The sequence below is a fragment of the Pseudochaenichthys georgianus genome, chromosome 24, assembly GCF_902827115.2.
Source record: "Pseudochaenichthys georgianus chromosome 24, fPseGeo1.2, whole genome shotgun sequence".
NCBI lineage: Eukaryota > Metazoa > Chordata > Actinopteri > Perciformes > Channichthyidae > Pseudochaenichthys > Pseudochaenichthys georgianus.
The window spans coordinates 17,612,071-17,636,148 of NC_047526.1; the positions used below are offsets into that span (position 1 = coordinate 17,612,071).

At 40.3% G+C, this 24,078-nt stretch overlaps 1 protein-coding gene across 1 annotated transcript; it reads left to right on the top strand.

Moving 5' to 3' along the window:
* The first annotated feature begins 80 nt into the window (after positions 1 to 80).
* On the top strand, positions 81 to 23,539 carry dpf3 (double PHD fingers 3). Its single transcript, XM_034075331.2, is given in 14 exon segments — positions 81 to 192; positions 8,234 to 8,351; positions 8,353 to 8,395; positions 9,616 to 9,692; positions 9,695 to 9,725; positions 13,327 to 13,424; positions 13,426 to 13,461; positions 13,757 to 13,852; positions 14,092 to 14,164; positions 15,775 to 15,912; positions 16,024 to 16,152; positions 19,080 to 19,192; positions 20,060 to 20,141; positions 20,293 to 23,539. Coding segments are annotated over 14 exon segments (1,134 nt in total). The 5' UTR covers positions 81 to 160; the 3' UTR covers positions 20,361 to 23,539.
* The last annotated feature ends 539 nt before the right edge of the window (positions 23,540 to 24,078 follow it).

The following is a 24,078-nucleotide window of genomic DNA, read 5'->3' on the forward strand; positions in this document are numbered from 1 at the left end:
TTGACAGATATCTCTGAGGCCACGCCTAACGTCTTGATGCTGGACTTGTATTGGTAGGGAGCACACAGTGCCCAGGACCGCATTGGCTGTTGTGTTTTTTTCACAAGGGTCCCAAACTACACCGAGATTTGGAATATTACGTTACAGTCCTGCAGGAAAAATGGCGACTGCCATTCATAATCCTCTAAAATCGTAAGTACATTCAGGGTTTTCTAAATACAACCATCGTACAGTTGGATTACATGTAATGATTGATCTATACAGGGTTAAACGCGCGTTTGAATAGGAGCCTCAAAAATGAACACTTTCGCCACGGACTCGGACAGTCTCCGTGTGTTATCTGCAGGTACCGTTGCCTTCTTGCTGTGTTGTGTCATATAAAACCATGCACTCGTGCACAAACTGCAGAGAAAACATCTCCAACCCGCGCGTAAATGTCCGCACTATATCTGTCTCTTGTTTTACTAGGACAGAAAGTTGCCATCGTGCACATTCAGTTTATCGAACACGGTTGACAGAAGTTTGCATGGAAGGCTTCTTTGTCAGTGGTAGATGGGAGAATTTGCATGGATAATTTAAGGCAACTAAATGTCACAAAGCGGACATTGTAGGGCGACTCTGGCTAGCCTCGCGGCTCGGGCTTTTGCTGCGGATGCTACGTGCATGTAAACAATGGGATCGCGGATTATTATGTTATTATATAGTATTGACCTCCTTTCATGCTTGGAGAAGAAGGCTGGGATGTATTACAGATTTAGGGGGCGTGCATTTTCCCTGAAGTTCCATTTTTGTCTGATCTTTAGAATCTGCTAGTTCATGTTCTGATTTGTGGAATCAAGCAGCAATTGTTATGCTATTTTTTAGAATATATACAATAAATTGAAAAATTGGGATTTTTGTTTTACCTTATTTCACAGTAAATTATCAATATAATATGAGGTAGTCATTTCTGAACCATAATAAGGATGACCCATTTATATCTGACCTGCTTTAAGTGCACTTATAACTTTCAGCCTAGTCTTTATCACTGAATGCATGTCTGTCTTCCTGCAGTGCTGGCTGACAGCAGATGTTTACCACTGGTCACTGGAATGTGCAGACAGTTAGACAGTTATCCCATAATCTGTTGTGCAAGAGCCAATGTCATTTTTTTCCTGAGGGTGGAGATAAGTGTGGCACATATCACATCTTTGCTTTCACTTCAGGCCATTTTGTAATGGTGAAATCTTTTTAACCATCAGTCTTTTTTTCCCCCTAACCATAAATGTGCCGAATAACATTTTCAGTATTCAGAGGAAGAGGAAAGGAGCATGGAATGTTTGTCAAGTACAGATATGCTCTTGTTTTGAAGATCTCTTTGTTGACAACCATTCATTACAGAAAGGATCCTACTGTACCAGCACTTGGGGATAAAATGCTTTAATCTGTTCTACTGAAACAGATTAGAGTTGTGTATGAAGGTATATGGGTGTTGTGTGTTTCTGCAGTTGTGCATGCAGAACAGCAGATTAGGAGCGTCCCAGAATTCTCCTGGGTCCATCTGTTGAGAGAGGTACATGTAAAGACAGACAGACGGATGGAGGAAGGGAAACCCCATCTGCCCTTCGTATAGCAGACAGTACCTTCTTAGACAAATCCACCACCACCACCACCACCACCACCCCTCCAAAAACTGCTTAAGGGCAAACAATGTTTAGGTTTGAGGCAACATTTAAGACTATACCATAGAAGAAGAAGAAGAAAAAAAGTGTCAAGCAGGAGTGGAAAAGATAATATCAAGTAACATGTGAGTTATAACCCTGGGAAATATAGTTGTGGTGTAGTTTTCAGGCAGTTGCTTGAGCCCCCTGTCTGTCAGAAACAATGTGCCCACCTTCTCATCATTCCCCAGGAAGTGAATGGCAAATCATTTGCAGTCAATAAGGACGTGATAATGTCCTTGCCTACTATGAAAGATGAATAAGAACCATCATGAGCTTGCAGTCAATACGCCTGGCATGTTAAGCAGTGCATATTAGCTTGATTTATTTAAACATGTATTTTATAATGACCTCTCCCTGGCTGGGTGGCCGTGTTGGATGGGACGTCATGAAGAGATGACATGAAATATTGAAAGGAGTGATATAATTCATAGGGAAAAAAAGTGTCTTTATGGATGTCTTGTGTCCTTTTACCCTCTTTTTATAACATTGGTTGGGATTAGTGTTGCGCTCAGGTGGACGGTTGCTTTGGCTGGGGAAATGTAAAGGAGGTGGTGTGTCGGCGGGGGGGGGGAGGTCAGCGTGTAAGGTTGTGTTTTTATTATGTGTGTTTGTTGCATGCGTTGGCGCTTGTATTGCAGGCCACCCTTCCCCCCAATTTGCGTGAGAGGGACTGTGAGTGAGTGATGGAGGATTTGAGGGGGGGGCGGCTGGGTCGTCTGTCTGGCTGCATTTACTGCATACATTTATACTACACCCTCAGCGAACTCTGGCCTTTGTCTATGCAAGCCCGGGAATGGGTATGTCCGGGAATGATTTCCAGGCATAGGGAATTAAATCTAGAAACCCTTCTTTTTTCTTTATACAAAGCTCCATGCAGTGATTGATTGATTTTTTCTTCCCTGAATATGGTTCAGGCACATGTTCCCTCTCTTTATGGATTTTTTTGGCATGGGTGTTTTCTAGGAGGAGAAATTAGATATAAATGTATCTTTTTCTCCACATAGAAAATCTGAATCAGGGTTTCCCCTTTGCAACACCCTTTTCCGCTCTGCTCCCCCCCCCCTCTGCACACTGCACCTTTCCCTTTCATTCCCCTTTGTATGTCTGTTTGTGCACGGGCAAGTGTGTGTGTGTATATGTGTTTGTGTGTGTGGGAGTGCGCCCGTGCGTACACACATCCGCGTGTTAGAGAGAAAATGAGTGTGACAGGGTTTGAAAGGGAACACGTGTGCCCGGGGACATATATGACCCCTCCTCTTCCCTCCACTTCAGCCTCCTTGGCTCCTCATCCTCATCCTCTTCCTCGCCCCCTCCTCACTGCTTTGCCCCGCTGCTCGGCCTACAAAGTGCCACAAAGACGCCTGTCAGTGCCCACATGCTTTTACCCTGCCCTTTGGGGCCTCTTACCTATCCAATAGTGGATTTCCTTTCTGCCTACTATATTGTAGCCTATCTTATCTTTGATAAACCCCTACCTTTCCCTGACATTAGGAGCTGTGTTTAAAGTCTTCCTCTAATACACTGTTATGTGTGTTATGAGAAAGATCTGTCTGATGTGTGTGTCCGACTTAGTGAGCTGAATGAGGTCATGCAAAAGATATATATATATATATATATATATATACAGCAGCTTATGATGAGAAATGTTGTACATATCAAGTCATATAGGTCAGCTCATCAGTGTGATGTTTTGTTCTGTATATATCAATGGCTCTATGTCAAAGGCACCGTATAGTGTGTACATTATCACATACATTAAAGGTAAATTACCTGCAAGTAGTGCAAAAACACAATTTAATAAAACAGCCTGTTTTGGTTTTAAAGGTTGGAATAGGCCAGAGCTACATACCAGGCCTCTTTTTGAAGTCCACCAGAGTTTGTGAAGTATTAGTAGACATTAGAAGACAGTAAAGTATATTAAACTGAATGTTATAAAATGCAATGACATTTTAATTTGGGTTTATGTATGTCAGAGAGAGAGCCTTAAACTGTTTTTTTCTCAATTAATTAAAGAACTAGTGTTATGAATGTCTATTTAATGGTACCTACATTGAACAAGTCTTAAGTACTTCTCTCACGTAATCAATATAGTGTTAACCCAAGTTATACATCATAGCAACTCCTCTAAATGTCAAAGTAACTTCTTATAATTACAAAGACAGAGCAATAGCTCAAACGCACACACACACACACGCACGCACGCACACACACACACACACACACACACACTCTCGAACTAAAAGCAATGTCAGCCCTGTACATCTAATCAGGGGTTTCATCTTTTCGAGTGAAATCCAGCGTAAAACCTTAAGCCGATCACCATGCAGAGACTGATGTGAGTATTTTACTTTAATGTTCCAGTTTTCGCTATAAACATCTAATAGTCGAAGACATTCAATTGTATTTCTCGTTATAATTAATAAAAATTAATGAAATATGTTCTTGATCTTACAATTCTGTATTATGTCGCCTCTGTCTGTCTCTGGTGGATGCGTTAACGTCAGCCATCAGCAAGATCCGAGATGCGGCTTCAAAGCAGAGAGCCCATTAAAATGATTGACAAAGGTGTGATAGTAAACTGAGACAAGACTGACAAAACACCTCCTGCCTCGAGCAAAATGAGTGTTTTGTTATTTTGCTCTAACCCAATAAAGAAAAACAACAGCATTGTTCCATCTTTAATTAATCAGAAGGGTTTTATGGTTTGAAAAATGTCAAAACATAGGGAAACATTTCTATTATGATCAATTTCATTTGTTAAAATTGATTGTTTAAAAGTCTAAAACCACACAAATAGTTTGTATACGATCATAAATGGTAGATTAAAGACAACAAAACTCACAGTGTAGAAGCAGCAATCAAGGAATGTTTGGCATTTTTGGTTTGAATAATTTTTCCGAAAGTTGTTGCCGTTGAAATGTTGTTAATTTAATCGTTTCAGGCCTAAAATGGTATCACTATTTTACAGCCTTGGCTCAAATGTGTCACATCAGATCAGTCACTTCAGAACTTGTCAAAACTATAGACTGTATTTAAGAAGTGGATGAAGACACTACGCCTATTTTTGAAGCCTCCAGTTTGGCATTTTGGCCCTCGCCATTTTGTTTTTTTGGAGCACAAAATTACCATATTTAGTCAAGACAATGGGGCCAGGAAGGGATATGCATCGTTAAGCCTCTATCTTGATTGATTGGTAATATAGTCAATAAATCAATCAATCAACAAGGTCAGGTACACCCTGCTTAATTGTGTATTTTACTCTAAACTACACTGTTGTTGTTGTTGTTGTTGTTGCTGTTGTTGTTGTTGTTGCTAGCTTTAAATTCAAGGGTTTTCTGCATTGGTTTTGTTTTTTAAAATCTGTAGGCTACGTCAAGTTTTATACAGTCTGTTGTGGAAAATAGGAAGGTTTGAATATGTATAATGTCCATGAGCTTTGACCTAGAAACATTGAAAGACTGTCACAAACAAAGCACTCCTCTGTGCTAGTATGGGAGCAATTGAGACAATCACAGTGGTATAAACACACACACACACACACACACACACACACACACACACACACACACACACACACACACACACACACACACACACACACACACACACACACACACACACACACACACACACACACAGTATCTGCAGATTCCATCAGTATCCAGGAAACTGTCGATCAAGAGGAATGTGTTCCACGACATGCAAACCTCCACTTACATAAGCTCCATCACTCGGATCAGCCATACAGTGGACTAATGGGTACAAACAGGAGGACAGTACAATCTCTGATGGTTCTATCTGGTCCGCGGGTTGGGAAAGGCAGATACACACACAAGCTCACTTAGCCCAACACATGAACACACCTCTCAGACAAATGCAGTCAAAGGAGCAGACACGAACGCTTGCTTATGTAAGAGTTTATGAAGCCGCCCGGGGACGTTACACAGACGCTTTGTAGCTGGAAATGGGACAGAAATATATGTGGGATGACACAGGGAGGAAGAGTGAGGAAGAAAAGTTGGGAAGACAGATGCCTGTAGGTCAACTCACGCACACACACACTTCAGCTCAGGAAACAAATAGTGAAAGCAGAGATAACGCTCCACCTCTGGGAATGTGAGTTATGTGACAGGAAGTCTCTTCTGGACATTTGGATTTGACTTGATCGCTACGCCTGCCGCTTGGTCATACAGTAAAAACATGTGTGGCCCAAAAAAACCAGCTGCCATCCTCGTTTCTGTAAGTCTCCTGACACAAACCACAGCCATACGCCACATGTGTTCGAGTCCAGACGTTATACATAAACTGTGGCACTGAAGGTGAACACAAAGCCTCTATACAGGTTTTCCTTTTTGCTGTGCTGCATGTAAAAACAACAATTTGGGGATTTTAGGAGAGGTTGCATGGCTGAATCTTTCTCATCCAGTAGCTGTGGTTTCCTGGATTCTCAACTGGCTGAATATCCCAATAGCTGGACCAGATTTTTGTCAGCCACATGTGATCACTTATCAGCATATTTTAGAGCCATTATCATCAATTTGTTTAGATAAAATGAAATCAGGATTTCACTAAGGAGCATGTTAAATTATTTTCTCCCTCTTAAAATATAATCTAAGTTGTTAGCTCTATATATGTTTCTTCAACGCTGTCTCCTACAAAATGATAGTCCCATACAACTAAATCACATTCTCAATTACGTTTTGAAACATATTTTCTTCGAGACTCCGATTGAAGTTTGAACCATTAACCCTTATTGAAACAGAGCCACACTTGGTCAAAATGGTTTAGCTTAATATAAGTAAATAAATACGTTTGTTATAATATTCGAAGTGGAAACTGATTTTATTTGAAACCTTTCCCCCTCTAGTGTTTTCAAGTCGTGAATGAGGAATGCTCTCTGGTAGGCAGGGATGTAATGTATATGTCTAGGGCTTTTATTGTGAAAGGGACTTTGCCACTTAGAGGCAAACAGAATTGCATTGTTAGGGAAGTTTATGTGGAACCAATCAGACGCTGATGGTGTTGTTGATGATTAGTTAAAGCAAACATGTCTTTTTATTGCCACCCCTAATAAGGACGTCATGATTTTCACTTAGGAGTCCGTTCAATAAATCAGTGTCTCCCTTTAGAGATGGAGTATATTTGTTTTGTGCTCTATATCCTACTTTTGTTGCCTTTTGAATTTCCTCTTTTCTACCACATGTTTAGGCCCCCTTCTCCATACCTGTCTCTAATCTAAGTGCTCCCTGTTTCTCCATTTTACCTGGTTCTCTCCCTGCTGCTGCTCACTCCAACCCCTCACCTTCTCCCCTCCCCTCCTTCCTCCCCTATGTCCTTCTCCCACGGCTCCTCCGCCCCTCCACCTCAAAACACTGCACCATCTTTGTGAGAGTCACGTCGACCAGACCTCTGGTCCTTTGTCCAGCTTGGAATTCTTTACCATATCCTGTGCTTGGCAGTCAGACAGACAGGGGCTGACTGGCAGGCAGATAGATGGATGCACAGAATAGAAAGACAGTGCAAGATCCTTCTGGTTCGGGTAAACCCCCCCGACAGAGAAACTAGTGCCATTCTTCTTCTTTCTTGCACTTTTCTTTATCAGAACTGGATAGTCCCTTATAGAGAAGGACGTCTTTAACCATACTTAGGACGATATTAAGCTGCAAATGGTATGTTATGGTCTCATTTGGAAAACTAAACAGTAAACTGTGCCAAAGATGGTTGACTTTTTTAAAAATCTGGAGCTAAGACATACAAAACTATCTTTCCTCTATCTTCCTCTCAGAATTTTAGCTCTGTAATTATATGAGGAATTACTCTCTCAAGGTTGATATTTAATTTTTAGCAAATGTGAGATAATCTTGTTATTTCCCTGTCTGTCGCTAATGATCTTAGCTGCAGAAATATTCCCTCTAGACAGTGGAGGTTATTGATGGCTCTAATCCTGATGTATGTCCTCGTGTGTGTGTGTGTGTAGCCCATCTGCTGTGTGGAATTTGATCTCACACTCAGTTATCTATCAATTTGATAGGATGAAACATTTGTTCTTATTCCTATCCAGCCAGCTCTCGTAAATGTTCCTTTTCAGCTTCATGCTTCGTCTGATTTATGCAGCAAATCCAGACTTTACACAACAAACTGAGCCAAAATACGAAGTGAGGTATGGGCGCGTTGTACTTAGCTAAAGTTAAGCTGGAAAGAACAGGCCCTTGATTTACAGGAACTAAGAAATCATCAGCCTTCCAGCACATTTTATTACCATTTAACATCCAAAAAACGTTAGCATTTAGGTGATAGGACTTTAAGAGCAGTGATGACTCAGTTTAGAGAAAGCAGAAATCGAAGCTGTGTGATGCAAATAGCTTAAATCCATGGCAGACATAGGACTATAATGTTACCTGTGGGTAACTTGAGTCCAATGTTAAAAGAATGGGGCAGTTAATGTAGAAGTAAATGAATAAAAGCCTGTTTGTGTTTCAATCTGACTGATACCTTCTACGTTCTCCTTTTGTCTGTTTGTCTGTGTTCAGGCTTGGTGACCAGTTCTATAGGGAGGCTATCGAACACTGTCGCAGCTACAATGCCCGTCTCTGCGCTGAACGCAGCGTGCGCATGCCCTTCCTGGACTCCCAGACTGGTGTGGCGCAAAAACAACTGCTACATCTGGATGGAAAAGTGCCAGCGCCAACCAGGTGCGAAACGCCATCTAAACTGAACAAATGATGCTACTGATGCACTGTAGCTCCAAATATATAAACAACAGTTTGACATTTGGGGTACTATGCTTGTCACTTTCTTCCAGAGTGTTTGATGAGGAAATAGATACTGCTCTCATATCTGTACGCTAACTATGTATAGACAGCTAGTAAGCTTATTTTAGCATAGAGAACGAAAAACAATGGGAAACTAGCTTAAACATATTCTTGTTTATCCATGTGTCAAACTATTTTGAGTGATTTTCTGAAGTCATTCAACTTTGGCCACCAGGCAAAACAAGTAGGAATCCTTTCTAATATCTAATTTATAAACAGAGTTTCCCCCAGTCTTTATGCTAAGCTAGGCTAACTGGCCGCTGGGTGTTCATTGAATGACAAAGAGTGGTATAAATCTTCTCATCAGACTCTCAGCAGGGAAAGGCAAATACGCATAAATATAGATGGATTGAAAGGATTTAATTTATCTAACCTCAATAAAAAGGCAAATCAACCCCTCTTTTGTATATTACATGAGTTACCACTTGCTGCTTTATCTTGAGACATGCTGTCAGATTATACATCTGGGCTGGCTGCTCACCAAAGGCAACAATCTGCCCTTTACCGAGAGCTGGATACAAATAGCCTCTTCTTCCATCTCATATGCAAAGCCCTTCAGGCCACACCCTATACTTTGTGGCAGACCTAACTCGCATTATATGCATTTATTCTGGGTTTTATCCCTCCCCCTCCCTCTTCTTTTTTTTCAGCTCATGCTGACAGAAAATAAAGAAGCTTAAATCACTTCCTTACTGACTAATGGTAGAATATGATTTGACACAGAAATACCAACATGTTTAAATCAAGCACAGAAGTCTGCTTTGCTGAAAAAGTGATTTCCATTGGTTATTAGCGTAAAACTAAATGTAAGCATCCTCTACACTGATATGTCTGTTTAAGAGATTCTTCTAAATATGTGGACCATTAGCCTGAGCACTGAAAGCGGGACATATTAAATGTCACGAAAACAACACTAGTCAAGCGTGCGCGTGTGTGTGTGTGTTTATGTGTGTGTATGACGGGGTCTCAATGACATTTTTATTAAAATTGTAGGCCTGCCAATGGTTGTAAAGACTCTTCCTGTGCGCCTGTCTCTCTGCATGTGTGTGTGTCTTTATATATTAATTAATGTATGTGTGTGTTGGTGTGTGTGTGTCCAGGCCAGGCAGCAGGACAGATGTATACCTACCCTGCTCGTTGCTGGAGAAAGAAGAGGCGACTCCACCCTCCCCTAGAATTCCCCAGCTCCGCCTATGTGAGCTTCGACTAGGTAAGATAAGCACCACACCACACACACACACCACACACTACACACACACACACACACACACACACACACACACACACACACACACACACACACACACACACACACACAATTGATATGCAAGCGCAGTGAATGCCATATCCGCAGAAGTATCGACCCACAATTGGACAATGAAAGCCTTTTAAACTGGTGCATCCACTCCTTTTTCACACACTCTACCGTCACTTACATGCACATGTAGGCTGTGTTTCTGATCTTTGTGCTCTTTTGTGGCTGCAGAGATCTCTAGGCGTGCTCAGCGGCCTTAATGTTCGCTATCTGACCATCTGGCTCTGGTTAGCCTGTCTCTCTCGCCAGGTCTCCAGGTTCATTCTCTCCCCTGAATCAATGACTCCTCTCACTGTTCTCTGGCAGTACACACACACATAAGTGCACAAACACCCCCACACATGACTCTCGCTCTCCGTTGGCAGCACAGAAGCACCCTCACTGGGCCTCTATAATCATTTGACCATGAGGCATTAGAAGGTAAGTGAGTCTTATGAGGTGGAAGTGAAAGCATTTTTTCACGTGTGTGTTATCCATGCATATATATATATGTGTGTGTGTGTGTGTTATAGGAGATTTTAGCAGAGGAATGCCCCAGGAACCTGATAAGGGGGAGAAATAAAGGCGAGTCTTTGTTTCGGCTTTGCCACATTTATTGTTTCCAACACGCTGTTTTTGCACACGCAATTTAATACTCGAGCGTTCAACCAAGAGCGATTCAGCTTTAAGCAGAAGAGGCATTTTGGGTGGAAAATAAGAGAAGAAACTCCCAAAAAGTAACCAACTAAAACAAGGGAAACAAAGCAATTGCAGTGTGAACAGCAAAAGTCTTCAGTGTTTTTTGACATAGATCCATTTCTGCTGTTTGGCCCAGATATCTTTCATAACACAACAGAGGAATGTAATGGCGCATTTCCACTGCAGGGCCTCGCACGGCTTAGTACGGTATAGTTGGGCCTTGGTAGGCCAGGCTCACTTTATGCTGCGTTTCCATTACAGTTTAGTAGCTGGGGCAGTAACTATAGTAACTCAGTGTAGGCGGAGCCGTGACGTCATCTTCAATGCGAACCACAAAACCAACATCAGCCGTTAGCTGTTAGCACTCAGAGCTCACAGCTCCTCATATCTGTTCAGAAACTAGACAAAAGTTAAACAAGTACAAACCACAGACTGTCTGTGTCATGGCGAATACAGTCGCTGGTTTATTTATGTCTGTATAGGCCGTTGTTGTGAGTGTGGACGGTCGGAGCATATATAACGTTAGCTTAGCCGATCTCCATTCAGAAAACACGCACGTCTGCAGACTTGTTAAAGCATTAATTCATGGTTTTTACTAACCGGTATCAGTATGTTGTTACTTTCGGCATCATTTTGAAACGTGTATTACAATTAAATCACGGTCAAATATTCATTTTGTTGTAGTTGTAGCCCCCTTGCCAGCGATATTCTCTCTGACCATTCAGCAGTCGAGTGTTTATGTCACTAGTTTAGCATATTCAGCCCGGTTGTTGGCCCGGTAAGAATCGTGATTTTGGAGGGCCAGAAAACCGGTGAAAAAGTAGCCCTGAGCCGGAACTACCCCTAGTGGAAAAGCAAAAACAAACTTGGCATGTTTGGCAAGTGGTTTGTTTATTTAATGCTTCCTGAGCCGAGAGGTAAACACAGAGGCTCTGTCATGAGGTTATATATAACCAGGTTTTTGTACGGGAGATCCTCTCCTTCCATTTGTGTTGTGGCTCCACATGTTAGTGGTCATGCCTTAGGAGCTATTTTCCTTCCCTCTGTATAAACTGTTTAATCTGATGCATGTTACAAAATAGAGGCAAGCAATACATATACGATGTTTGCGATACTTGACATTCATATTTCGATGTACAAAAGGCAATTAGCATGCAGTTAAAGTTAATATGATATGATTTTTGTTTTCTCATGTTTTTCTTAAACCGTACTTTTGATGTTAGGGGTGTCATTTCATTTGCCGGTTTACATTAAATGGTAACTCCAGTGTTGTACTTAAATAAAGTTAAACCCTCACTTTGCTCCCTCGTATCGGTCAAGCACAAAAAGATTCTGGATATCACATTTCCACTAATGCAACCTAAAAAGCATCCTCCTTTAGACCCCCAATTCTCTCGAATACGGCAGCAAAACTATTCAGTTTCATGCTATGACATAAAACAAGTTTATTGTTAATGCAAAAGGTTTTTTAACATTATAATGTGATATTTTCAGGTTATAACAAGATATATTTACGCTGTTACGATATATAAACTTGTCACGTTATTGTTTTAATAAAATAGTATTAATCTTTTCATTATAATCTAAAACATTTTACGTCATAGCATGATAAGCATTATATCGGAATAACATTGAGGATTTTGGCTCATTTACAAGATATGACTTCTACTACATGCTTGGGTTGAGACATTTGTGATGTGTTAACTAAGAAGGATTATAAATGGATACGGGAGAAGTTTCTATGGATGCTAGCTATTCCATCTCAACTGCATCCTAGTATGCTGTGACCTAAAGTACAGAGAGACAATTTATCCCTCTTTGTTTATCACCACGGGGGGTCTAGAAACTTTAGAATCAAATCACCACACTGTAATTGCTTGTATTCATGGAGTCTCCAGTGGCCCTCAGTGGCCCTTCTTTCAAACCCTACATCTCCAGTTTTAAATAGAGTGGAGGGCTCTTTTAAATTCAGCAGTGGTTCTCGATCAATATGATATGTGTGAGCTGAGCAAGTATGGATGTTTGCCTCCTGTATGGGGATTTAGGGCGCTTCTAAGCTTTTTTGCTGGCAAAGCAGAACATTGCCCTGGAGAGTCAAGGGAAGGGGAAGGAGGGTGAAGAGAAATGGGGGGGAGGGGAAAAAAAGTACTGTAGAAGAGGAGGGAGGGGGTGCAGGTTTAGGGAGGGAGGAAATGTCATGTCAGTGCCAGCAAGTCAACCCACACAAATAGACACAAAGAAATGAGAGGAGGAGGAGGGGAAAGAAACACTCCCTGTTTTTTTCTTATCAAATCCACTTTTATTCTGTTGTCATCCTGGTTTTAGAGTTCAAAGACGAAGACAGAGAGTCAATGCTGCAGCAAGTTCATCTTAGGGAAATGAAAAAGTAGAAGCCAGATCCTGGAGATATAATACACGCTTTTGAGCAGTTTTTTTGGCTCATTGTTTCCTCTTTCTTCCTGTGCACCTGGTGTTGCTGTTACTAAATCTCCCTTAACATCCTATGCAGAGGGAACACATACTGCCCACATTGATACTGATACATGTTCACCGCTTCGGTCAATTGCATGTTGTTCAACCAAAATGAAACAAATTTGAAGATTTTTTTATAGAAGGACTTTCTGCAAAATGTAACTATAAAGAAAATGTAACTAATTGAACTTTTTTTTTTAAATACAGTCAGAAAACCCTAAGATCAAAAGGTCGAAGTGAGGATACCAAGAAGTAAAAAGAGCTTTAAAATATATGTGCACTTGGAAGGACACACACACACACACCTGCCATCTCAAATGTTTTTCTTTCTCTTCTGCCACTTCAGAAGCTGAGATGGCCCCGAAGCGCGAGGGGCCCCCAGGGGAGGCCACAGCCTTGGAGGCCCTCCTGAGGGGGGACAGCCAAATTGAGAAAAAAAAACAACATCTGTAAGGAGGAGGAGACGATGCTGGAAATACAGGTATTTTATTATTATGAAAATAATTACCCATATCTCCTTATTTTACACCTTTTCAAACATTTCACAAATATGATTTACTTTGAAATGCCCCCGTCACTGTGTGTGTTTGTGTGTGTGTGTGTGTGTGTGTGTGTGTGTGTGTGTGTGTGTGTGTGTGTGTGTGTGTGTGTGTGTGTGTGTGTGTGTGTGTGTGTGTGTGTGTGTGTGTGTGTGTGTGTGTGTGTGTGTGTGTGTGTGTGTGTGTGTGTGTGTGTGTGTGTGTGTGTGTGTGTGTGTGTGTGTGTGTAATCTGTAGAGAGTGCTGGAGGCAGAGGAAAACGGAGACGGTCTCGGTGATGAAGATGACTTTGAACTGGATACTCCAAAGAGGAAGAACAGAAACAGAGGCAAAGTGAGTCAGCATATATTTGTGTGAGCTGTAAAAGAGGGTTAGTTCATCAACAATTCATCAACTCAAGATCTGTTAAAAGAAAAAAGGGCTCTTTCTACACTATTTGACTATATCTACAGCACCTTTCCAACATAAAAAACTGCTCCTCCAAATACAATAAAAACATATTTTGTGTTTTTAATGACGTTGAAATACAGTATGCTCTTTGTAATTATCACATGTGACGTATTTCCTTTCAGAACAGAGGATCCAGTCGCAGGAGGACAGAAGCCGCTAACCTTGAAGACCAGGACAAACCTTACGTCTGTGACAGTAAGAGAAAAGGAAACACAATTCTTCATAACATTGTATGGTGCTTTACGTGTTAGTTTACCCAAAATCAGAATCACATTGTCTCCTTACGCTCATAGAAAGAGAACAACATGTTCTAGGACTGAAGATATCTCCTTTAAGATGTTTTATATCAGGAAACCTTTCTCTACATGCCTGCTTAAATTCTTAGCTTATATGTTCAGAAAAGATCCTGCAGACAATGAATTTTCTCTCATCCTTCAATGATATCCCCCTCTCCTTGTGTCCTATAAGAGCTGTCCTCTGCAGCATGAAGAAAGAGTTTGCTGTTAATCCAGACCGTTGACTGAGCCTCGAACAAATGAATCTCATCCTCATTTTGTGTCTTGTTCTGTCTTTCCTTTATTGTTTGCTTTTGTCTTCTCTGTTCCAGATAGATACAAACAAAAGCATAACTCAAAAAAGGCTGAAGAAGGTATCTGAACCTGTCGCCATCTTGTCTTTCTAGGGACTCCTGTCTTTTTTCTTTTTTTTTGCTCATGGGCATCTGGTGTGGGAATGGCTAACTGAATGTGAATCCCTCTGAGATATCTAACGCTTTCAATGCTTCATGCTAGTCCTGAACTCAGTGCAAGCATTGCATGACATTAACGCTTTGCCTCGTGCCTTAATGCTTGCTCATTGCAAGGCATGCACCATTTGATGCTTTAAAAGGCAGCTCTACTAATGTCTAACTGAGGGATGCATGTTTTTAAGGCCGCACTAGCTGTGATTGTGATCTGCAGGTGTAGCCATTGTAGAAGTGTTTACACTGGGGGTTTAACATGTTTCATAAAGTCAGTTTTCAACCCAAAGATTAGATGTAGATTTCGGGTACAGTAGGTAGAAATTGCTGCAGAATTGGGTGAAGCAAAACAAGCAGCAGAAACAGTTTGAAAATTAACTTCTATGATGGCTACATCTCTACTGTGTTTATTACGTTTTACAATGACCCCTAGAGCTACTAAAATATTAGACTGTAGATCCCTGTTTTCATATCAGTAGCCCATCAAATGCTTCCAAAGTTTTACAACATGGCAACCGTAGAAAAAAAACGTTTCCTGTAAAGCTCAAACCTTTTGTTGGTTTGCTCGCAATAAAATATATATGTTTAGACTAGATACATCCATTGTTTCCTGTCCTCACATCCATTAGTCACTAGACCTCCTTTGGAATTACTTATCGATTTGTCCTTGGATTTTCATTTGAGTTAAATGCCTGATTTGATGTTAATGTTTTGTCCTCCCTTAATCTTGCTTTATTTATTTATTATTTATCATATAAAAACATTATTTTGGCATTAAATATGTAGCAGATGATTCCTCGCTCTCTGTCACTGCAGTAATAATATATTCTCTCAACAACTAATAGATACATCCCATTTGTATTCACCTAAATCCTATGTAAACGAGAGTGCAAACCATCTCACATGAATACCATTGAGTGAAAGTTATTTGTTACAGCATATTCCAAATACATCGTTGATGATATTTGATTTTGAGCAGACCCTTCATTCACTATAGTAGCTGCACTACTGTACGTTGCACAATGTTTGTCGTGTTCCTAATGGACCTGCAATGTTTTATCTGTAGTCTGTGGAAAGCGCTACAAGAACCGGCCCGGCCTGAGCTACCACTACACCCACACTCACCTGGCAGAGGAGGAGGGCGAGGAGGAGAAGGAATCAGAGATGACCCCGTCTCCTCCATACTGCCCGGACAACCACAAACGTAAGCTGCTGACTCATTTGATATTACATTTATGATAAGCCAGGTGGCCTCAAGCTGTCAGAAAAGGAATGTCATCTCTTTCAACTTACCTGTGTCTGTTCCTGCCTGCAGCTCAGAAGGCTGCAGACGGCAGCATCATCCCCAACGACTACTGTGACTTCTGCCTGGGCGACCAGGACTCCAACAGGAAGACGGGCCAGGCCGAGGAGCTGGTGTCCTGCTCTGACTGTGGACGCTCCGGTGAGTCTCAACATCCTCAACACGAGGGTTTCCATCAAAGCTTCATGGACTTTGTTTACATTCAGACCAAAAGTAGATTTCCTGTAATTTTCAAATTATTTGATTTTAAACAATGTCATAGGTGTGATTTCAATAGGACAGCAAGGAAAATACTGTTAATAATACAACAAAGTTAATAGTTTGGCATTTTCGGAGCAGCTAGCGTGTCCAAAGGTAACAAAGTCCGCCTAATAACACTTATACGTGTCACTTAATAACACGTCTTATCTTGTTTGTGTAGTCCTTACAAAACATGAATTGGGAAATTGTGTTTTTTAAGTACTGGACTATTTCCTGGAGGCTTGTTGTCTTTATGAGGTTTTTGTATGGATTTATCTAATAAGATATAACTTGTTACCTTAGTAAGCTTTAGGTGTGGTTGACAGCTACTTTTGGACAGAGATAGGCTAGCTGTTTCCCACTGCTTCCAGTCGTTATGCTATGCTAAGCTAAGCTAACCATCTCCTGGCTGGACTGGACAGGTATGAGAATAGTTTTGATCTTATCATCTCACTCTCAGCAGGGCAATGAATCATCGCATTTACCCAAATATCTCAGCTCTACCTTTGGGAAATAATTGAGATTTTCAGATACAAGTTGTTTGCTAATCTCATACTTTAATTTGTGTCTACTACACATTTTCACTTTTTCACTTTACTTCCTTTTATCCACAATCTTGTACATGTCTGTTCTTCTCTTCCTAGCAATGTTTATTTTTGTTTCATTGGTTAAAACGGCACTGCCTAAAATGTTAAGATAAAGAATGACACAATTCATTTTTTTAAATATATTTTGGAAACGACACCAATGAACTATACCTTATTGGAAAGCTGACATTCATGTTTACACATTCATTTTTAGTCAAACATTTTTAATTCATCTTTAACCAACGTGTGTCTTAACCTGATGTTGTAGATCTGATGTATCCATGCTTTTCAGTGAATTGAGCTTGTATGTTGCCACAGTGTCTTTTCAACGGGTTGTCAATGAGCCGCGTAGACCATGAAAAGGGGGAGCCAGCTGCTAGGACTCTTTCCAAATTCCCTCCAGAAAAAGATATTGATTCCTCGGCTCCTCTTCTTGCTTCCACCCTGCATGCCTCTCCATGTCTGCCTCGCCCATCAGTAAGGAGTTCTGCCTTTTGACGACATGCATTCACTCCTTTGTTGCTCACGCATCACCTTCCAGCACAATTGGCTGCATTTTAGTTTCTTTGTCTTCTTTTTTCTCTCCTCCACTCTGGCCTAAGTGCTGGATATCTCAGCAAAAACATTTCTCGAATCAGCTCACACAGTATAAGCGCATTAAATTCAACAAGATGTGAGCTATTTTATTGCTACCATAATCTTTTGTTAGGACAGCTGCAAGAGTGTGTGGCCTTGTCTGTGTTGCTCTGACGCTGATGTTTTCATGGTAGCTGGAAGAAGAGGAGGCGTGAAGAAGGATGGGAGGAAGAAACGTGCTCTAGAGGAAATGTTCGGCAGCGCGTCCGACAGCGAGGCCTCCGCGTTTCATGGCTTTGAAGATGCCGAGGTAGAAGACATATTGTTTTCAGATGATGATGATCCTGTGACTGACAGCTAATGACACGACTTCCTTGCTACATGGACCTGCTGGCTACATCAAGTTTTCATTGAGAGAAGACTGGACTACTCGCCGAAGATTTCTTTTGAACTTTTTGAAGACCTAGGACGTGTATTCCTTCAAATCTTAAGGCATTTTTTCATGGAAATGTCGTCTAATGGATACATGCTCATAAGGATTTCACTGCTCACTGCCCATTTTTATAAAACCAACAATTATCCTCTTACACTTGAAATTACTTGCGCAAAATAAGCAAGATCATAGACTAAACTTCACGGCTACATCCTAATGAAGTGGCCGTTAATGTGGCTATGGTGGGATGAACAACGACTCCTGAGTCACTCCATATGTAAAGAGAACAGGTAGTTAAGAGAGGTAAGAGCCAATCGGCACGGACAAGCGCTTTTCTTTCGGCGCTTCGTTGAATGGTTTTTTTCTTCTGCCTGCTGCAGAAAAAATCCATTTAAGCTGCCACAGCTAATTTCCCTCTGACAGTAATTCCTCAGTTTATTTTGGGGAAGCAGACGGCAGCTTATACCGTTTCTTTACATTTCCCTCAGTTTCTCTTTATTCACCCATCACAGGCTGCACAATGTTTCTGGCTGCTTTCCCAGACCAGATACAAACCAGTTCATCGTGATTATGGCTCATTGATACCCCATTGATACCACAGATACCAAGAGAGGCTTAAAGCACTGTGAAAACGTGTGGATGCTATAAAAGAAAAACTGGCATTAACTGTAATACTTCAGGATTAGGACTGTGAACAAGGAGAGAATTTGAAATATACCATGCATCCTTCTTTTTATGTTGTTACTGACGTGGATTTAGAGGAGGAGGATAAAATACATCTTGGCTGTGTTTTCCCCTCCACACATCACGGCTTGTGTTTTGTTTCCAGACATATAATCACCTGCCTTGTGTGGCTTTCTCTTGCTACCTTTCATGCAGCTGCACAGACTCTCAACACCGTATGGGGTGCAATTACAGACAATTAACACTTACTACTGGCTCTAAAAACTTCTTTATGAGGGATAACATGGTTTTTATGACTTTTCAACCACTTCAGCAAAAGTTGTTTGTTTTGTTCACATTAGATGCTTGTATTTTGTATTTAAAGCATTTGGAAAGCATACCAACATTTAAAGAAAGTGTGTTTATCCTTTATTTTTCATGATGGATACTCCACAAAGGGCAATCAGATAGAGTTGCAGGTCAAGTGAATCATATGTTGGATATGGATGTATCTTCTCTTGTCAACCCTTGCTTCCTTCTTTCTTCACTCTTCTCTCGTCCCTCCGCAGGTCACCCCACATGTCTGCAGTTCACCGACAACATGATGCAGGCGGTGAGGACGTACCAGTGGCAGTGCATAGAGTGCAAGTCCTGCAGCCTCTGCGGCACATCAGAGAACGATGTATGTAAACTGTCGAAGTCTTGTATATCCCTCTGTGGCTAGATTCCCCTCTGAATTTGCTTTGAAGAGCACCACTTTTGACATGTTTTCCTTGTAGTGTTGTGACCTTTCTACAGCCTGTCAAAGCCAATCAGATATTATAGATGATAGCTCACCCTTGATGTGGGTTTTACTTTTGTCTCATAGGTTTTATAAGAGTGAAAAATCTGATCATAAATTCATTCGATAGCCAAATTCAGTATGTTTATTTGTTTAGTATAATTCCAATTCAGAAAGATGGAAAAAAATAGTAAACATAAAAAGCAATAGTAATGTTAACACTAGAAAGGTATAACAATTGTGTTTTTCATGCACTGGTCAAAATATCTTCGGCTATTTTGCTTCCATAACATGCCTTCTTTCAAATGTGTGAAAAAGAACTACCAGCAGCTCTAGAAAAAAAATTCTACAATGTTTCTGTTTGTGTAGATTTCTTCTAAATGTCTTAAGGGTTAGAAGTTTAATGGCGATATCTATTTGCTTAATTAGTTAAATACTCAACATAGCAAGCATTGCAACACAGGTGTGTTTTATTTCTTTGACAGATGTAGAAGTTTGGGCATAAATCGGAAGGCTAAGCCTCGATGGAGCTTAATTAACTGTCCCATGTTGTTTTGTAAGCTCACAGAACTACTTGCCTAACCTTATATAGAGCTCATAAATGCTAAAACATTATCCGTGTCACATATATAGAGGCATGATTTATTACTCTGACATGAATAACCTTTACAAGCAGGTTCAATGTTTAATATTCTGCCCCCTGTAGTGCCTGGACATATGCTATATGTAATATATATAGTTAAGTTGATGATATGTGTTCTTTTGCAGGACCAGCTGCTGTTCTGCGATGACTGTGACAGAGGATACCACATGTACTGCCTGAAGCCCCCAATGACCAAGCCTCCAGAAGGTGCGGCTCTCAGAGTTTTTATTATACATCAGCGTGTTGATACTATATATGTCATGCACTGTATATATGAAGGAGGCTACAAGCAAAGGCTATAAATGGAAAAAGAGCAAGTGGTACAAAGATTGACCCTCTTTCTTCTGTCTCTTCACAGGGAGCTGGAGCTGTCACGTATGTCTGGACCTTTTAAAAGACAAGGCCTCCGCCTATGGAGAAGCATAACTTCCATGAACATTCTCTTCAAATCACACTTACACACACAATTTATATATATTTGTACCTATACATTAACTGTTTGACAAAACCACACTTTAGCAAACACTTCTCTCAGATATAATAAAAAAAAACACACTCCAGTGCATTAGCCGGCTCAGAGCAGTTTCCTGTCTGAGGCGCGAAGACCTTTGACCTCTCATGTAGCCGAGCAACACTCAAAAAACGGCATCAACATGCAACCTCGACCATCAGCTAGCTGCAGGTTTGCCGTTGTAGGTTATTTCTCTACCTCACCACTCAGCAGACGGCAAGAAGCCAAAGCAAGATTGATAACGGCCAATACTGTGCAGTACAAATACTCATTTTAAACCAACCTCGGATGTTTTCACTCCTGATTTAAATTGTATTCTGAAGATTTGTTGCAGGCTTTTCGGCTTCAAGCTGTTTTCACTTGCTTCCCTTTCTGCTCAAGCTCTACAGTGAGTTTGACTGATGTTTGTTTAACTTCTTCCTCCCAGCTCTACTCTTCTCCTGTGTTTAGACTTTGCCGTTTCATATCTGGACAGACTCAATAATAGCTATGCCATCTTTCACAGGTTTTTGTCAAGCTTTGTTAAATGTATGTCCTGCGCTGGGAGGAAACAGGGGGCGATAGAACAGCCTCTGCTATCATTCCTGTTGGAGCGTGGTGACATTTCTAATTCACGTCTGCTTATTGTATCCTCGCCGTTACTAGGATACACTGGTGCTAAATTTGACACTTTACAAAAATTATAGCATTTCTTTGCATGGAATGTTATTATTTATTTTTCATTTTAATGGTCCAATGTTACTGTCAAATAGATCATTGTTACTGTAAATCAGTGGTTCCCAAGCCTTTCATGTAATCTCCCCCTTGTGGAAGCCAGCATAAAAACATCGGCCCCTTAACCAAAACACATCAATTCATGTATTTTAAATCAACTGGTAACAATACCGGCAAAGTAACAAAAAGGGGAGCCTGAAATATATTAAAATATTATTCATATCAACACAAACTTCATATTCTCAGATGTTCCTATTATATACTGGTGTTCAAATATACATATAAATACAATTCCTTCCAAAAAGTCTTTACACTCTACAACTACTACTGTATTAACAGGGAATTTAAGATTACGTTTTTTTTTATATTTTGGATTTGACTGACAGAGCCTCACTAGGTATTCATTTCTTTCTGTCGAGTCTATTCATGTTTTCGGTACTGTACACGTTGTCACCTGCTCCATACACCTGGGTTGCTGAAACTTGAAAGCATCAGAGCACTGCTATTTCTTTTCCCCCCCAAATGAATCAATCTCATTCATAGTTTTTTTTCTCCACAGCAGTTGGTTTAGAAAAGCACAGGACGAACTAATAGAGTGGTGAAGTCCCTCCCCTTCCGGTGGACCTCCATGGGACCTTATTTAGAAAAAAGTATGTATTGAAGTCAATGGAGAGAGAAAGATTATCTTTCGATCCCGTTTGAATTGTGCCACGAATTACGCATATGATGTTTGTCAATTTAAAAGATAATTTTGCAAGTAAAAAAAAAAATAATGTGTCGTAAAACTGAAGTAACACATTTGTTTGTGTGAAATGCTGAATGAACTACCTCTCCCGTCTCGCACCACACACACACACCGTCACGTTGGCACATTTCACTTCTTTCTTTCAGAATGAGGTGAAAAGTATTAAAAGAGGTGAAAATCACTCCAAGTCTGGGCATGTTGAGAGCTGTTCATACACACAAGGGGAGTTAGTCGGTTCCGTAAGAGCCAGCATGCGGGACCGGGATTCTGGGATTTGTAGTCTTTCTAGTTGCGTATTTTTCATAGTCTTATATTTCAACAGTTTTACGACAAACTGTGACTTTTTTGACATGGAAATTATTTTGTAAGATTGACAAACATCATATGTGTAATTCGTGGCACAATTCAAACGGGATTGAAAGATAATCTTTCTCTCTCCATTGACTTTAATGCATAATTTTTCAGAAATAAGGTCTCATGGGGCGTAATGGGCGTGACTTCGCCACTCTATAGCTATTTTTACAGCAAAACAATTGACTTTTCACTAAGCCCCGCCTCCCTGAGTAACTTTCTATTCTATTAGCATAATATTACTTCCGGTCTGTCAAGCTTCTTTCTAATCGCAAAACAATGAGCATTTGTTTTCCTGATTACAGGTTGTAGGACAATTTGAGTTTATCTTGGAAGTACATATTAACAGTTTAATATAGTCCTAAACATATGAGTCATGTCTTTTTGTACATACTCAATATGGTCCTTACAGGTACCCAGTAACAGTTGCTTAACCGTGATTGGACAATTGCTTTTGGGGGGAGGAGTTTAGTGAACAGACAATAAAACTGTTGCACCTTTGTTTGTCATTTCAAAATAATTTGCTGTAAAGAGAATTATTTACCTTTTGGTTTTCTATCTCTACATTAAATGTGTACCCCTGCAGTGCCCCTCCAGAGGGCCCCACCTCACCGTTTGGGAACCACTGCCTCAAATCAACCAGGGCTGTGTGTGTATTATCAAACCTTGATTCATGACTTGTGAACAGACAGTGTGGTGAATCATATACATGTCCTTAGGACAGAGTATTTACTAGTGAGCCCTGGAAGTTAAACAGGTTATATAAGAATTTATTAAAGTTTTTATGCAGTTACAGTACGACTGTAATGTAATTTTAGACATTTTGGATTAGTATTACCAAGTGAGTAAGAGTTGATATGTTAAATTGGTCACGTATCTTCGATGCCACATCAATTTAATTTATGTTTTTTGTACTGAACTAGTTTAAGTAGCACTAATCTAATAATCATTAAAAAAAGAGGAACCACCAAGAATAAGCTCCAAATTAACAGATAAAGCCCTTAAAGTACACACAGTGTGCAGACCTTCATTATGATATCACAATCTGCATTTGTGTTTTTTTTTTATTGTGAGTTTTTGTATTTGATATTGCTTTTCCACAGACAATCATGGGCTAGAATAGATACAGTACATGATGTTAATAATATGCAGAGGGTTTTTATTGTGCTCCTCCATGGTGGTATAATGACCCTTTGTGTCTTCCTTTTAAAAATGTCTTAGATGTCATTTTTTGTGATGTCATCACCTACCGTGATTCAACATGTGTGTTGTATTTTGTTAAAGTAAATGTCATGTTTTGTGTTGAAATAAATACTTTTTCATTAACCCTGTTTATTTTTAATGTTATCTATTGGATTCCACTTATCTTATATTCACAGAAATACTATTTGCAGTGTTTCTGTTCCCGTTCAATAATCAATTTTCAGGAAAATGAAATGTTGTGTATCCGAATTGAAAATAGGCTTTCAGTGTTTGTATGGCTCTGGACAAGATGGCTGCATCTGATATTAATCGAATATAATCGACATCATTCTCCCCAAAGATATGGCCTCTCTGTTTGCCTTTTAGCACAATGTGTGGATGTTTTCTCCAGGAATACAAAATAACTTAATAATAGGTTACAATCATGTGAATTTCATTTGCGACAACAAACAGATTGTGTCAGCTTTTAGCAAAGAATTGTATATTATAATATTATAGGTGTTATTTCTAATATGTATGTCATCAAATAGTGGGAACTTTACATGGTTTTGTACTTTGCCCATTGACACTCCACGCTAGGTTAGAACTTACATCAAATTACCACAAGGAGGCGCCATTGG